Raw genomic sequence first — 16,103 nt, 5'->3', positions numbered from 1 at the left:
AAAAACGGATTTCTGTGTTGCATGAGCAGATATGCGTTCGACGGCTTCATTGAATCAATAATACGATCGCTCGAATAGCTGAGGTCAAACAACGGGTCATGCCTTGACTCGCGTGTTCAACACTCAAAGCGACTTATGGCCACAACATCGCAAATGCAGCATGATTGAGTAAAAGTGATTGATAAAAAAAAATATTCAACATTGTGACGAAGAAAATTTTGCTCAGTACTATGCAGAAGCAGTCAAATCGTTTAAAGAATTCCCCTGGCCAGCAACATCACAAGCATAGCAATTCCGGTACACTTAATATTAATTTCGTCTGCAATTGCTAACCAAGTGTGCCCTCTGCTGTCAGCTACAGGTACGGCGCAAAGAGCTGTGAACCAGAACGGTGTTTGTGTAGGGCTCTTGCCGATGACATAAAGTGATCCAGAACAATGTGTTACACAAGTCACAATCTACCAAGGGTGGCACAGTCGAGTTTTTTACAATCGGGTTAAGTTGTCTTTTTATATTAAACCCGATCATCTGAGATTGGGAGAAATCCGGTTTAATTGGTTCTAATTGCAGAACCGCACTTCGCCAACTTCTCAACGATGGGCTTCATCCATTCCACGCTAAGGAACTCACTGGCGCCCACGATTGTGGAGAAGCTCGTGTTCATCAAGACCAACCTGCCCGCCGCATTCTACGACTACCCCGTGCCCGACGCCCCCCCCCCCCCCGAATACGAGAGCAGCACTGACGAGGAAGCAGCCTAAGCCTATCAGAGTTTTGTATCCATTAAACCAGGTTTTAATTCCCCGAAATTGGATGTAATTGTATTAAAGAAAAAACCCGATGCCTGCCGCTGGAAAAATCGGGTTTTCCACCCATGCAATCTACTGATGAGACTCAGAAAGTAAAAAAAACAGTCCACCATGTATCGATTTAAAGCTTTCGTGACTGCAGGGATTCATATTCTTGGTTCTTTTGGTAAAGTCACGTAAAAGGGAAATAATAAAATGATAACAATTAAACAATAGAATTCTCACGACGTTTCGATTGCAACACAAGCAATCGTCATCAGGTGTTGCGATCAAAACGTCGCGAGAATTTTTTTGTTTTATTATTTTATTATTTCCCTTCTACGTGATTTTACCGAAAGAACCAATGAGTCCGCGAATGCATTGGTCCAGATGGCCAAGTAGGCGAATGAACCAAAATGTTTGACGTGGTGAAACAGGCCGTTGTCTGTTAGTTGGTAAAAGCATCGGCACCTCTAAGGAGACGTCTAACCACATTACATGACAAAAGGGCTCAGAGGGAAACTACCTTTGCCAGGATAATGAACCAACACCTGATATATTCTCGGTTCACATCCTTGCATTACCACTTTTGAGTAAACGTGTTTGCGTTATTCACTGCCGTTCAACACGGATCCATTTATTTTCTTGAAGCAATATTTTATTTGCAGTCATTACATTGCCAACGTTTGCGTGTTTTGACAGATCGCCAGCCACACTGCCCTGTATTTGTGCTTGCCAAGTGTCCCATGCCAAGAGCGTCAATGGATCGGTTTGCGTGCGCAAGCAAGCAGTGAGCAATGGACTGTGGTGATGTCTCCAACCACTAAAACAATACCCAGAGTGGCTGTAGCTAAGTTCGTGTGTCGTTATCGAGAGAAGCTTAGTTTGCAAAAAGTATATACAGTAGAACCTCGGAGATCGAACGCACCAGAACTCGAACAAATCGGTGTTCGAAGGATATTTCCGAACATTTTTTGCCCCGGAAACCGAACGAAATTCGGAGGTCGAATGGGCAATCGCGACTTGAAAGAACCTGTACGGCTGAGATGCGTATGGCCAGCGTGCATGACGCTTGCCCAGACAAAGGTTTTACCGTGTGAGAGGCTCAGTTAACGCATAGCTCTCACCCTAGTGCAGACCCGCAAAACATCGTTCCTTAACTTTTTCGTTAATTTCCTTTATTTTAGTGTTTTTTGGTGTTAATCCATACACAATGTTTATTGTGTTTCTTGTTTCTTTGTATTATTTTATGTATGTTATTACTGTAAACTTCGTGTAAAGGTGCTTTATAATGAGAGATTTCTTGTGTGCGGAACCAATGAATGTCATTTACATTAATTCTTATGGGGAAAATTAATTTGGTGTTCAAACAAATCGGTGTTCGAATGGCCTTCTGGAACGAATTACGTTCGATCTCCGGGGTACCACTTTGTATAACCATTCCCGTGTCACTACATTTGTACACACCTCTATCATTGCTGTGGTGCTAACAGCTGCACAACGCGAGCCTTTCTTATTTTCTAGAAGCAGTGATTCCTTTAGAGCAGGGGTCAGCAACCAAAATAACAAGAAGAGCCATTTCTTTCCAATTCGGTACAAAATTCAGTATTTCAAGAGCCGCAATGCATCTGAGTACATACTGTACATACGTACTCATCGTCAAGAAGCAGCCCGTAAAGAGCCGCATGCGGCTCCGGAGCCGTAGGTTGCCGACCCCTGCTTGGGTCCACTTCCCGCACCTCTGATTAGCACGGTTGGCTACAATACGGTGCGAAAGAAGTTCAACATACGTAGATACCCTTCATCCTTGCGTCACCCGGGCTCTCACCTGGTTTAGTTTAAACGAGGACACTCCCCACACCTCCTCGACGCCCATGGGAAGCGAGCTTGACAACGTTTGTGCGATCAACCAACCCTCGCTTGCACAGTGCTAGATTACAGGCGTGCATCACCACCGCATTCGCCTTGCCTCTCCTACGACTCTATTCCGACTGATTATAATATTCTGAAGTCAGCCCGGTGTCAAAATAAACAGACCCTGAATGTTGGCATCACAGAACTACTTCTGAAGTCACCTCAATAGACCTCTGTACCCACACTCGGGTCGCAATCTCAAACGAAATCTGAAGTGAAGCTGTCACCTTCCCGGCGCCAATCAACTCTAGGCAGTAATCGGTGGGTGCCACCAACTGCCTCGTCCGACGCACACCGAGCGTGGCAGCGAGCATGCGCCTTGACTCACCGTAACGGATTCATCAATACTTAATCTCCTCCAGAGTTAGGGTGCATTCCGAAACACTGTCAATACGGGACCTAATTGGTGCCGCGAGTCACACTTCGTGAGCAGTCGACGGCTGCGTAATTTCCATTCATCTGCCTGCCTGGCTGACTGTATTCACCCCTATCCATCTGTATATCGGTGCAGCTGCCACCTGCCACAATGCAGCCAGTCAATACGTGTTCTTTGAGCATGTGAGAACCCACCAGCTTTAATGCCTTTTCAAGGGACACAACCAAAGTTATGTAGTGACAGTGCCAGTGTTGCACATGAGCTGGATCATAGTGTTCATGTCGGAGGCACCAATCTTTTGGGACAGCAGGGTGCCCACTGGTGGCAATACAGCAAGTAGAGTGCTGACGTACATGTCATCATTTTTTTGTTGTTCTCCAAAATATATACGTGTAGGTTTTTCTCCAGAATTGCCAGTTTCCTCGCACATGTAAATTCTGGACACGTAACTGCCAAAAACATCCCCCAGCAGGATTCTCTTGAAAGTCTCGGTTCAGCGAGGTTTTTGGGGAAGAAAAGTTTTTTTAACACTTTGCAGCTGTGGATAATTGATAAGTTTGGCTTTGGGCTTATGACACCAACATGTTTGCCTCACTTAGTGAAAAATGTCTTTCATCTCCTCTCTTACAGCGGCCGACGCTCTTTGGTCATTCCACTCACAAATAATTACCTGCCAGCTGGGTAAATCGATGCGTCAGTGACAGGCACAATCAGCACGGGAACACGCAGTCAGTCTCCACATCCACCCACCGCAGCCTTGCATCCATCTCCGAGGAGGAGCTCAAGCTTTCGGGGACGATCAACGCGAGACGCACAGAGCGTAAGCAGGAGCCACATTTCATGCCAGACGCGTTTAATCTGCGCATGCCGCTTCCACAAGGTCACGGCTTTACCCAAGCTCACCCCAATCCAGCACAGCTACGAGCTCAAGGGGAGACAGGGCTACGGACGGAGCTCCATCAAACCCTGCCCCCCACCTCCCCTTGTGATTCTGGCCCCAGCGCTGGCCCAAGTACCTTGGCTGTGCCTGTTTGAGAGCCAAAGTAGATGTGGACAGGCCCGCTCTGGGGACCTGGACCACCCGTGGTGATGTGGCCGTTCCCCACGGCGGTCACTTTCGGTGAGACGGTGGCCTCAGGCGAAGGGCCGGTGTCCTGCGGCTTCCTCTGCAGAGACAAATCGCACCCAGCTGCCTCTCAGCTGCCTCAGACCTAACAGCATCAGGCGACTGAAAACACACTCTTTGAACATATAGGATTGAAGCTTTCGTGACTGCAGAAATGACTGCACTCATTGTTTTTTTTTGGTAAAGTCACGTATGTAGAAATAAAATAAATGTAACTAAATTAAATTAAATCACGACGTTTTGAAATACGTGGTCAACCAGGTTAGTGTCTGGCTGCTTGTTGAGTTCTCGTCTCCCATCTTCTTCTTGTTGTTTGCCTCCATGCAGTTTACCATTCTCTGTGTGGGCTGTGTGCTTGGTGTCCCCCCGTGTGTGTTCCCTTGCTGTGTTTTGCCCCATTTCCACCTGATGATGATCGCTTGCATTGCGTTGGAAACGTCGTGATTTATTTTAATTTTATTTAGTTACATTTTATTTTATTTCTACATACGTGACTTTACCGAAAAACCAATGCGTACATACTCTTTGGTTCTTTCGGTAAAGTCACGTAGGTGGAAAAAATAATGGGTCACGACGAAAACTGCTAATCAGCAGTTTTCTTGCTGTAGTTGTCTTGCCAGATGACGATTGCGCGTGTTGCGATCGAAACGTCGTGATCTATTTTTTTTCTACCCACGTGACTTTACCGAAAGAACCAAAGAGTACTGAGAACACCTTAGTTAGATGCACTAATTGGATCCTAAGGGGGGAATATTTTCAACCTGGCGATACTGTATTTCTAATTTTACCAACCTCAGTCACTTACTTATTCTCTTGCAAGCAGTTCTGAGCATGCAGCCAAAGCGTACAGTCCTAGTGTGATCAAAGTTTAGTGTCAACTAACGTGCGGCTGTCTACTAAAGATAAAAGTCATATTCAGCCAATTTCAATTTTTTACCTACGTGACTTTACCGAAAAAACTTAAGAATATGAATCATTGCAGTCACGAAAGCTTCAAATCTAGAATTACCCTCTACGGGGAGGAATCCCACCTATCTGAATTCCACCTATCTGATAGAGTTTTTAACAGACAATGAGACAAGAAGTCACAGCTTCTCGAGACGCTGGCCTTCCTCAAGAGATGCCGAGATAACAAGGTAATACAAGGGGACTGCTTTCTTGGAATTTCTCTTACTTGATACAGCTATCGTGCTGTGACGGTTCCACCTGAAGACGGAGGCTTGTGTTGTCTCCGAAACGTCGTGATTTTTATTTTATTTTTATTTTACTTTTATTAATTTTAATTTTTTTCCTACGTGACTTTACCGAAAAAACCTAAGAATACATATTCAGCCCTCAGTAGGGAAAAGCTTCCCACCCACAGTGTGGGCACTGAAGAGTAATGGCTGTGCGTGTGTGCACGTGTGTACGCGTGTGTGCGTGTGCGCGCCTGTGCGCCAGTGCGCACCTGTACGTGCCGCACCACGGCACACAGCACCAGGGTGGCGAGCAGCACGGAGCAGAGGCAGAAGCTTAGGTGCCTCTCAGAGCCCAGCCACAGCGCCAGCTCGTCCCACAGCTCACCAGCTCCTCCTGCAGCTACAGCAACCCAGGTCATCACCAAACACCCCCAGCAATGTCCAGTTCACATCGACGTTTACAAGGGGACACCATCTGCCATGAGGATATCCGGAATCCATGAGGGATGGTGATGGCACGGGGTAGCCTTCAGCTATCAGTAGATGTCTCATGGCTGATGATATCTTAAATTGTTGTAAAATGTAATCCAGCTCAAGGAATATGATTTGACAAGTGTATTATCTTATTTATGATCAGGTATGAATCCATTACGACCAGGGGTATCACTTTAAAGGGAAACCTGGGTTTACATGTGTGCACAAAAAGGACCACCATATCTATGGGACATTTTTGCCAGTATCCAAAATGATGAAAAATAATAGGTTTTGCCCTTTCTAGTAATAAAACATGCGATAAGAGTGTTGAAACACCAAATAGATACCTTTTGCAAGGCATCAAGTCTGCATTAACCGCACATGCTTGTGGCGAAACATGCAAATATCTCTGATAACATATGCATTGTCTTTGAACTGATTGCCTACACCAGAGACATCCTTTTTAATGGCCTTGTCTTACCAGTGTTAGACCATAGAAAGACGAAAGTTCAAGTTAATTTATTAGGTATAGCCCCGTGAGCCAATCGGCTCTTGAATCGGGTGCAACCGCAACAAAAAAAACAAAAACATGAACAAGAAAACATCTTAAAGTGAATATGTGACTAAGTGCAAACAGAAAATCCAAGAAAAGACAGCAAAATATTGCTGAAAAAGCACCGCACACCAACGCTGTGTGCAAAAATCCCAGTGGGATGCAGGTCAAACAACAGCCACAAGTATAAATACAATGCAAGTACCAGAACACTTATGATCTGTACATGCACTATATCTGTGGTAAAGGGAGAGGTGTGGCAGGAGAAGTCATTGATACTAACTTTGACACGTGTACACTTAAATCCGCAAGTCAAACAATGAGTGATGCCAATAGGCGCAGTTACTCACGACTGCCCCCCGTGGCTCACAGAAGTATGGCGCAATAGTGTACTCAACTCTATTGACAGCTCCGGGAGGGGGGGCAATTGTGGAAATTCCACATTCTTGTGGCAGAGGCCAGACGACTTAACAATAGGACAACTTCACTTCTGACCAGCCTGAGCAGGTGGACTAATTTTTAAATCCTTTATATTAAGTTCGCTTGCTTGCTTAGGACCGTGCAAATCTTTCGGTCGTTTTTTAACCCACTTCCCGTGATCCAATCGAGCTAACATTTTCCACACAGACTCGTTGTGCGTGATAATTAATGTTTGTGAAAAAATGTTTCCAAAATTTTACACTTTTTAGGACAAAAATATTATATTTAATTACCAATTGCTTAATGGTGCAATGCAATCATCTGACCCATAGGTGGCAGCCATCTCAAGCCAGAGGACGAGAGGACTCGAGCCGCCTACGCATATAAAGGATTTATAGTGAAAAACTTTGTTTTTACGGGCTATGCTTATTAGCAGCCCAAGGAGACAAGATCACAATGGTGGTATTACCGATTCTTACGGCTCCAATGACATATAGTGATGAGTGCCTGACAGTGGAAATGATAATGGAATGCGTGACAAAGGCTTATCTTGCCGAAATTTATAGCAGCCAAATACTTGAAATGCATGTTTCCCAAATGTGGAGGGGGGAAAACCGGAGGACCCGGAGAAAATTCACGTGAACACGGGGAGAGATATCGACACGCAAACTCCAAAAATACATCATAGGACCACCCTTGCAAGTATCAAAATATAAGAATAGGTTTTACCCTTGCTGGCAATAAAACAGCTGTGTTAAGATGTTAAAACACCAAACTGAAACCTTTTGCAAGAAATCAAGTACTGCATTAACCACAAATACTGGTGGTGAACATGCAACAACAAAAAAACATGCTCTGGTCGTATATGATTCATTGTCTTTGAAACGGATTGGTCCCAAACCAGAGACAGCTTTCTTTTGAGCCTCGTCTCAAACGGTGTTAGACCAGAGGACGCCAAAAGACGAACAGCACAAAGACAATGCCACTATTAGGGCATTGAGAGCTCGGGGTGAGCAGCTACATCATGGGACCTCCTTTGCCAGTACCAAAATATAAGGTTTTCCCCTTTTTTCTGGCAACAAAACAGTTGTGTTAAGATGTTAAAACACCAAACTGAAACCTTTTGCAAGGAATCATGTCTGCATTAATCACAGATATTTGTGGTGAAAATACAAGCAAAAAAACATGCTCTGACAGTATATGCATTGACTTTGTGGACCAATCAGTTTCAAAGTCAATGCATATCCTGTCAGAGCATGTTTTTTGTTTGTATTTTTACCAAGTATCTGTGGTTAAGGCAGACATGATCCCTTGCAAAATGTTTCAGTTTGGTGTTTTAACAGCTTTAACACCTGTTGTAGTGCCAGAAAGGGTAAAACCTATTCCCACATTCCAACTACAGTAAAACCTTGGATTGCGAGTAACTTGGTCTGCGAGTGTTTTGCAAGACGAGCAAATTTTTTAAATAAATATTAATTTGATAAACGAGCGAGGTCTTGCAATACGAGTAGTACTTGTATACGCTTTGTCTGCCGAGCGTCACGTGATCACAACTGATATACGAGTGCTTTGATATACGAGTGCTTTGATATACGAGTGCTTTGATATACGAGTGCTTTGGATTACAAACACGTTTCAAGAACGAATTGTGCTCGCAATCCAAGGTTTTACTGGTATACAGCAGGCTGCCAGGTTGGGATCGAACCCACGACCTCTTGTATACCAGACGAGGTAGTTGACATTTGATGGGCATTTGACGGAGATGCAGGAGATAAAAGAGCTGCATGTTTAGTCGATGCAAAATACTGAGAAAAAGTCGATATCAGACATGACAAGAAATGAAAGTAAAACTCGAGGAGACGAGAGGGGAGTGATTGTGCAGTCGGTAAGGGGGGTGGAGATGCCCGGTGTGGAGGTGGAAGTGGTAAATCACGGGAGATGATGCGGATCGATGGGAGATCGTGAAAGTGGAGCTGATGATGAGATGTCGGTGTACAATTAGGAGAGACGAAGAGGAGTGGTGGGGCTTGGAGGTTTGAAAGAGATGACATCCATACTTCGATTTAAAGCTTTCGTGACTGCAGGGATTCATCTTCTTGGTTCTTTCGGTAAAGTCACGTAGAAGGGAAGTAATGAAACAATAAAAATAAAACATAATAAAATAAAATAATATTATGTTTTATTTTTATTGTTTTATTACTTCCCTTCTACGTGACTTTACCGAAAGAACCAAGAAGATGACATCCATACTCTTTGGTTCTTTCGGTAAAGTCACGTAGGTATAAAATTTTATTAAATTTTACGTTTGTAGAAATATAATAAAATGTTATTAAATTGTATAAAATAATAACAAAATTTTACAACATTTTATTTATTTTTACCTACGTGACTTTGCCGAAAGAAACAAAGAGTATTGATACCTGCAGCCACGAAAGCTTCTGATCAAGATCGATGACATCGAACAGATTGAAATGTATCGTGCACGCATCCTGAACGCACCGTGGCCTTGGCCTCTGGCGACGTGAAAGGAGGCGACGAGAACAGCGATACGCATCATCATCATCATCAACGCCATCAACATCAACATCACCAACCACCGCCGTCGTCTTAGAGACTTAGACCATCAACCAACTTCACTGGGGTTCACTCTCGTGCAGGAGCGCGAGTTTTTTTTTTACAAACGCGGAGATTGACCCCCAGCGACTTCCCGTAGTCGCGCCGGTACGGCGAGCGGCGACGGCCACTCGGTGGGGTTCGGCAGTTTCGCGTTGGGGATGTCTATGAATGACGTCACGCACCTAGAGGGGGGGGGGGGGCCGGGGGGGTGGGGGGTGGGGGGGTGGGGGGGCGGGGGGTCAGACATTTGTGACGATGGGGGGGGGGGGGGGTTGAGAAATGTGACGTCACATCAAAATGCGCAACTTTAAATAAATATAGACAACACGTTCTACTTAATTAAATAGACTTTTTAATAAATGTTTTCTCCTACAACATCAGAGTGCAGCGCCACATTAAATACGCACTACAATGAAAATAGTTTAAAGAGATTTGAAGCATGTTTTATTTTTTGGGGGGGGCAGAGCTTTGTGACGTCATATCTGAGTGGGGGGGGGTCTGACTTTTTGTGACGCCGTGTGACGACGGGGGGGAGGGGGGATAAAAAATTTCGTCCAAAATCGCGTGACGTCATTTATGGACGGCCCCTTACCCACCGTGCCCCTACTGGTCATCAGTAAAAACAAGTAAACCCGTAAAAACAAAGTTTTTCACTATAAATCCTTTATATGCGTGGCGGCTAGAGTCCTCTCGTCCTCTGGCTTGAGATGGCTGCCACCTATGGGTCAGATGATTGTCTGCCACCATTAAGCAATTGGTAATAAAATATTTAATTTGTTTTCCCTAAACAGTGTAAAATTTTGGATTTTTTTTTCACGAACATTAATTGTCACGCACAACGAGTCTGTGTGCAAAATGTCAGCTCGATTGGATCACAGGAAGTGGGTTAAAAAACGACCGAAAGATTTGCACGGTCCTAAGCAAGCAAGCGAACTTAATATAAAGGATTTAATTACTACTTGATGCAGTCATTTATTATTTTATTTTGTATTATTACTTTTATTAACTTTTAATTTTATTATTTACCTACGTGACTTTACCGAAAAATCTTCTTGGTTCTTTCGGTAAAATCACGTAGAAGGGAAGTAATAAAATAATAAAAATAAAACATAATAAAATAATTCTCACGACGTTTCGTTTTTTTTACACGCTGTCGTCTCGACAGACCTGGTCTTCACCTGAGGACGGCTGCTTGTGTTGTGGCCGAAACGTCGTGAGAATTATTTTAGGTTTTATTTTTATTATTGTATTACTTCCCTTCTACGTGACTTTACCGAAAGAACCAAGAAGATGAATCCCTGCAGTCACGAAAGCTTTAAATCGAAATTTTACCGAAAAAACCTGAGAGTAGTTATGCCGATCCCGACATCAAAAGCGACACGTGCGCTGCCCAGCTGATCTGCCAGCTGATCTCCTGGTCAACTGGGCCAGTTGTACAACTGCTTCGTTGTCGATCCACTGCTAGATGAGGGCCGTCCAAGCCACGCCGTGCGGGTCACACGTCTCGCTTGTTGGTTGCGGGGCTTTGAGGCTTGGTGAAGGAGGCGAGATCGAGAGCCGCGCACGTGGAGAACGTGGATTTTATTTTGTTTGGCTGTACCGTCCTCTGCTGTCCAGGACCCTGCGCTACACTTTGACGACGTGTGACATATAAATGTGGATCCCAGATGTCTTCTGACCACACCCCCACCCTACCCTTAATTTAATTCTCGGAAAACGTCATTTTTTTAGATTAGAAATTAATAAGCAAATGAAAAAATGTTAGTGGGGGGGGTGGGGTCAATTAATTGGCGGTCACAAGACATCTGGACCACCCTGTTTGATGATTTAAGTCAGCTCCTTACTATTAAAATTTCCCTCCCTTAATTACTGCTAATCCTACTTCCTCCCTTTATTACTGATAATCCTACATAATACACGAGCATAATAGGACTTTGAGACTATCCCCCCCCCACCACCTACACATTCCACAAGTAGTGACTAATCCCATAATTGTAAATGTGCTAAATTCATACTCTTAGGTTTTGTCGGTAAAGTCACGTAGGTAAAAATGAATAAATAATAAAATTTCATTAAAAATATAAATAATAATAGAAATAAAATAAGAAATCACTAAATGGTGATGCCATCATGACATGCACAGCAGTAGGATTCCTGTTGTGCTGTTTAAGAAGCCCTTTTGTGAGTGCATACCTGTCAACCCCATGTCAGTGCCCCCTACCTTAGTACAGACCAATTTAGAACTTATTGGTCACCCAGTGCCCTTATAAATCTCAACGTTCATCCTACAAAGTCCCATTACAAGGGAGAAACACAAATATATGACAAGAATACAGGTAACCCGTCTGGGTTGACAGCTATGTGAGTGTGTGTATTATGAAGACATCACGTGCAGCGTGGGTAGTCGTGGCCGAGCGGTTAAGGCGATGGACTAGAAATCCATTGGGGTCTCCCCGCGCAGGTTCGAATCCTGCCGACTACGGTAATATTTTGCTCCCTTTCAATTTGGAGAGAGTACCCCATTGGGTGAAGTTCCCAACCCATGGGGGGGGGACCTTTTTGCATGTGCTGTGCTAAGTTCAACCAAATTGCATGCAAATTATAATCGTCCAAATTCTCAAAACGTCAGACTTTAAATGAAGCAGATATTTGAGTCCGCATTATTTTTTTGCAAATAAATGTAACTAAAATAGCCTCTGTCAAAATATTGCTTATCTCCCTTCTACAGCCCTAAGCCAGTAGGTAAAAAAAAAAATTCGCATTGCTGTGCCAGTGGTGAATCTATCCATAGGTGCGAAATAAGTTCAACACAAATACACGTGTATATTGTGACTTTCCCGCACCGTTGTAGACGTATGATGAGCTGGGGAAAGCCCCGCAAACCAGGATTTTAACTTGCAACCTTCCGAGAGCGATCGGTCCACCTCCCCGGTAGAGGCTCCCAACGTTGGGCCAACGTGGGCATGTGAGTTGGCACCACTGGACGGACCTAGGTTAGACCAACGGGTCGTGTTTTACTGGGCTGGTTTAGTGTTGTCTAAAATAATAAAAATAAACATGATAAAATATATTTTATTATTTTATTATTTCCATTCTACGTGACTTTACCGAAAGAACCAAGAAGATGAATCCCTGCAGTCACGAAAGCTTTAAATCGAAATGTTTTATCTTCTTGGTTTTTTCGGTAAAGTCACGTAGAAGGGAAGTAATAAAATAATAAAAATAAAACATAATTATTGAATTACTTCCCTTCTACGTGACTTTACCGAAAGAACCAAGAAGATGAATCCCTGCAGTCACGAAAGCTTTAAATTGAAATGGTTTATCTTCTTGGTTCTTTCGGTAAAGTCACGTAGAAGGGAAGTAATAAAATAATAAAAATAAAACAATTATTTTATTACTTCCCTTCTACGTGACTTTACCAAAAGAACCGAGAAGATGAATCGCTGCAGTCACGAAAGCTTTAAATCGAAATGGTTAAGTGTTGGTTTGTGTATCTACATAAGCACAGTGCCGATTTCCAGGGGAACGTCAGGTGACGGCCACCATCCGTTCATTTGATGGCCAACGGTCCCATGACCACGTGCTGCCCGAAAGATCTTCGTGCCGTCGTTTGTTCAGTTTAAAGGGCAACGGCCGTCGTTGAGATTGAGAGAGAGGGCCCTTTCCACGAGAGGGAAAAGCTCCGTAAAGAGGGCTATTTTGGCCTACTCCTCCACAGTCCCTGGCCAGACGTGTCGGTGGAAGAGAGGTAAGAGGGGTATAGCAAAGACAAAGGTCCCCCGTACAGTCTCATGGAGGGAGCGGTAGTGTAGCGGTCAGTTACGTTGCGTTACGAACTGAATTCGAATCTCGCTCACGGCCAATACCAGTGACGAGTAATTGAACCGGTCCTGGGCCTCCCCCCTCGGTCGACTCAGCCTCAAACGAGTACCTGGTGCGGTCTGTAGTAAACATCGCCACTGGGGATACACACGTGGCCTGCCACCTGGGTGGATAGAGGCGAGCGAGGGGTGTTCCGAGGGAGCACGTTGTTTGAAATGCCGCGCCCAGAGATCGATTCGAACACCTATCTAGCCATCGGCCCTCTGGATTGTAAGTCCAGTAGCGTTGTGAGCCATTCCCACCGTCGTTAACAACCAAAAACACACCAACATATATCAAACAATGAGTGTTTCGTAACTTGAAAATTGAATGACGCACGTGTTTTTTTGTTTACTTTTTCAGAAAATGAGAATGGATGGGAGTGGAGACGCCTGTCAAGATAATGTGCGCCACCCTCCACCCCAGCATCCACCACGTCGGCCACACCGACAGATTCACGCCAACAACAACAACAACGATCACCATGGCTATGGACCTCGTCACCCCAACAACCACCGTGGCTACAGACGTCGACCACCCCTCCTACCATCACCTCCACCACATCACCAACGGGATCACCCCAACAACCAACAATTGATTCACAACAACAATCGTGGCTATAGATGTCCACCTCCCCTGCTGCCATCACCTCCACCACTACCACACCAATGGGGTCACCCCAACAACCAACAATGGATTCACAGCAACCACCGTGGCTACAGATGTCCACCTCCCCTCCAACCTTCACCTCCACCACGTCACCAATGGGGTCACCCCAACAACCACCCTGGCTACAGATGTCCACCTCCCCTCCAACCTTCCCCTCCACCACAGCACCAATGGGGTCACCCCAACAACCAACAATGGATTCACAACAACAATCGTGACTACAGACATCAACCTCCCCTGCTGCCATCACCTCCACCACTACCACAGTACCAATGGGGTCACCCCAACAACCAACAATGGATTCACAACAACCACTGTGACAATAGACATCGACCTCCCCTGCTGCCATCACCTCCACCACTCCCACAGCAATGGGGTCACCCCAACAACCAACAATGGATTCACAACAACAATCGTGGCTACAGATGTCCACCTCCCCTCCAACCTTCACCTCCACCACACCACCAACGGGGTGACCCCAACAACCACCGTGACAATAGACATCGACCACCCCTGCTGCCATCACCTCCACCACTCCCACATCAACGGGGTCACCCCAACAACCAACAATGGATTCACAACAACCACCGTGACAATAGACATCGACCACCCCTGCTGCCATCACCTCCACCACTCCCACAGCAATGGGGTCACCCCAACAACCAACAATGGATTCACAACAACCACTGTGACTACAGATGTCCACCTCCCCTCCAACCTTCACCTCCACTACCACACCAATGGGGTCACCCCAATAACCAACAATGGATTCACAACAACCACTGTGACTACAGATGTCCACCTCCCCTCCTACCTTCACCTCCACTACCACACCAATGGGGTCACCCCAACAACCACCCTGACTACAGACGTCCACCTCCCCACCTGCCATCACCTCCACTACCACACCACCAATGGGGTCACCCCCACAATGTCCACGGTGATCGATGGCGACCTCCGCTCCTAGCACTCCCTCCAAGGTCCGTTAGCTTGCCCAGTGACATCTCACGACGGACCACAAACCGATGCAGTTGAACCGACTGCCAACAAACTCTGGGACGGACGCGAGATTAAAGGTGCCGATGTTGGCACGGGTGACCTCTGCCCTTTTACACGTCAAGCCACGTTATGAACAAAGAATACGCAAAAGATACCTTTTACAATCTTCTTCTTGGTTCTTTCGGTAAAGTCACGTAGAAGGGAAGTAATAAAATAATACAAAGAAAACATGTATATTTTTATTATTTTATTACTTCTCTTCTACGTGACTTTACCGAAAGAACAAAGAAGATGAATCCCTGCAGTCACGAAAGCTTTAAATCGAAATTTTACAATCTTGATTTGAAGCTTTCGTGATTGCAGGAACCCATACTCTTTGGTTCTTTCGGTAAAGTCACGTAGGTAGAAAAAATATATATTTATAATTTTTTATTTTATTTTATTTTTCTACCTACGTGACTTTACCGAAAAAAACAAAGAGTATACTTTTTACATTCAACAAATCCAAAGTGCATTTTCTGAGAATGTAATTTAAAGTGTTTTTTTAAATGCACGTATAAGTAAATAAGGTTACTTGCACCTTCACGTTGTTAATACTGAACGAAACATATACTGTAATTTCTGAAGAAAAAAAAGACTAGATTTAGGAAAGTTGAGGCAATGGAGAAGATTGTACAAAATGTAATAAAATGTAAACAAATTGCAGTAGTTGGGAGGACATTACAAATACATTCACAAAGGTCTCCACATCACGCCTATTTATTCATCAATATCCTGTCACCATCTCTGGCTGTGGCTACTCTTAGTCCGAGGACATGTCATTCAGACTCTGTCTTATCGACAGACATGTTCTTCACCTGAGGACGGCTGCTTGCGTTGTGGCCGAAACGTCGTGAGAATTATTTAATGTTTTATTTTTATTATTTTATTATTTCCCTTCTACGTGATGACTTTACCGATGGAACCAAGAAGATGAATCCCTGCAGTCACGAAAGCTTTAAATCGAATAAGTATAACCCGTAAAAACAAAGTTTTTCACTCTAAATCCTTTATATGCGTGGCGGCTAGAGTCCTCTCGTCTTCTGGCTTGAGATGGCTGCCACCTATGGGTCAGATGATTGTCTGC

The 16,103-nt window shown here is 44.5% G+C and overlaps 2 protein-coding genes and 1 non-coding gene across 3 annotated transcripts in view; 2 read left to right on the top strand and 1 right to left on the bottom strand.

The window, feature by feature from the left end:
- LOC133348933 (S-adenosyl-L-methionine-dependent tRNA 4-demethylwyosine synthase TYW1-like) overlaps positions 1-9,495 on the bottom strand; it is a 136,573-nt gene extending 127,078 nt beyond the window's left edge. Inside the window, 3 exon segments of the mRNA XM_061562071.1 lie at positions 4,095-4,244; positions 5,652-5,782; positions 9,329-9,495. Of these exon segments, the coding sequence (XP_061418055.1) occupies positions 4,095-4,244; positions 5,652-5,782; positions 9,329-9,416 (369 nt within the window). The 5' untranslated portion in view covers positions 9,417-9,495.
- A 2,350-nt stretch (positions 9,496-11,845) lies between these two features.
- Positions 11,846-11,927, top strand: TRNAS-AGA (transfer RNA serine (anticodon AGA)). The gene has a single exon. It is a non-coding gene; the product is annotated as a tRNA-Ser (tRNA).
- A 1,144-nt stretch (positions 11,928-13,071) lies between these two features.
- On the top strand, positions 13,072-15,678 carry LOC133348702 (uncharacterized). Its single transcript, XM_061561644.1, has 2 exons — positions 13,072-13,196; positions 13,673-15,678. The coding sequence occupies exon 2, from the start codon at positions 13,676-13,678 to the stop codon at positions 15,011-15,013; it is 1,338 nt and encodes a 445-aa protein (XP_061417628.1). The 5' UTR covers positions 13,072-13,196; positions 13,673-13,675; the 3' UTR covers positions 15,014-15,678.
- The last annotated feature ends 425 nt before the right edge of the window (positions 15,679-16,103 follow it).

This window comes from Lethenteron reissneri, chromosome 28 (genome assembly GCF_015708825.2).
Source record: "Lethenteron reissneri isolate LAM-NWPU_2019-01 chromosome 28, ASM1570882v1, whole genome shotgun sequence".
NCBI classification, from domain to species: Eukaryota; Metazoa; Chordata; class Hyperoartia; order Petromyzontiformes; family Petromyzontidae; genus Lethenteron; species Lethenteron reissneri.
This window is presented reverse-complemented; position numbering and strand designations above follow the sequence as displayed.

What these genes read in the sequence shown, in the direction of transcription:
- LOC133348702 (XM_061561644.1), top strand. Translation starts at nt 13,676, where the DNA reads ATGAGAATGGATGGGAGTGGAGACGCCTGTCAAGATAATGTGCGCCAC.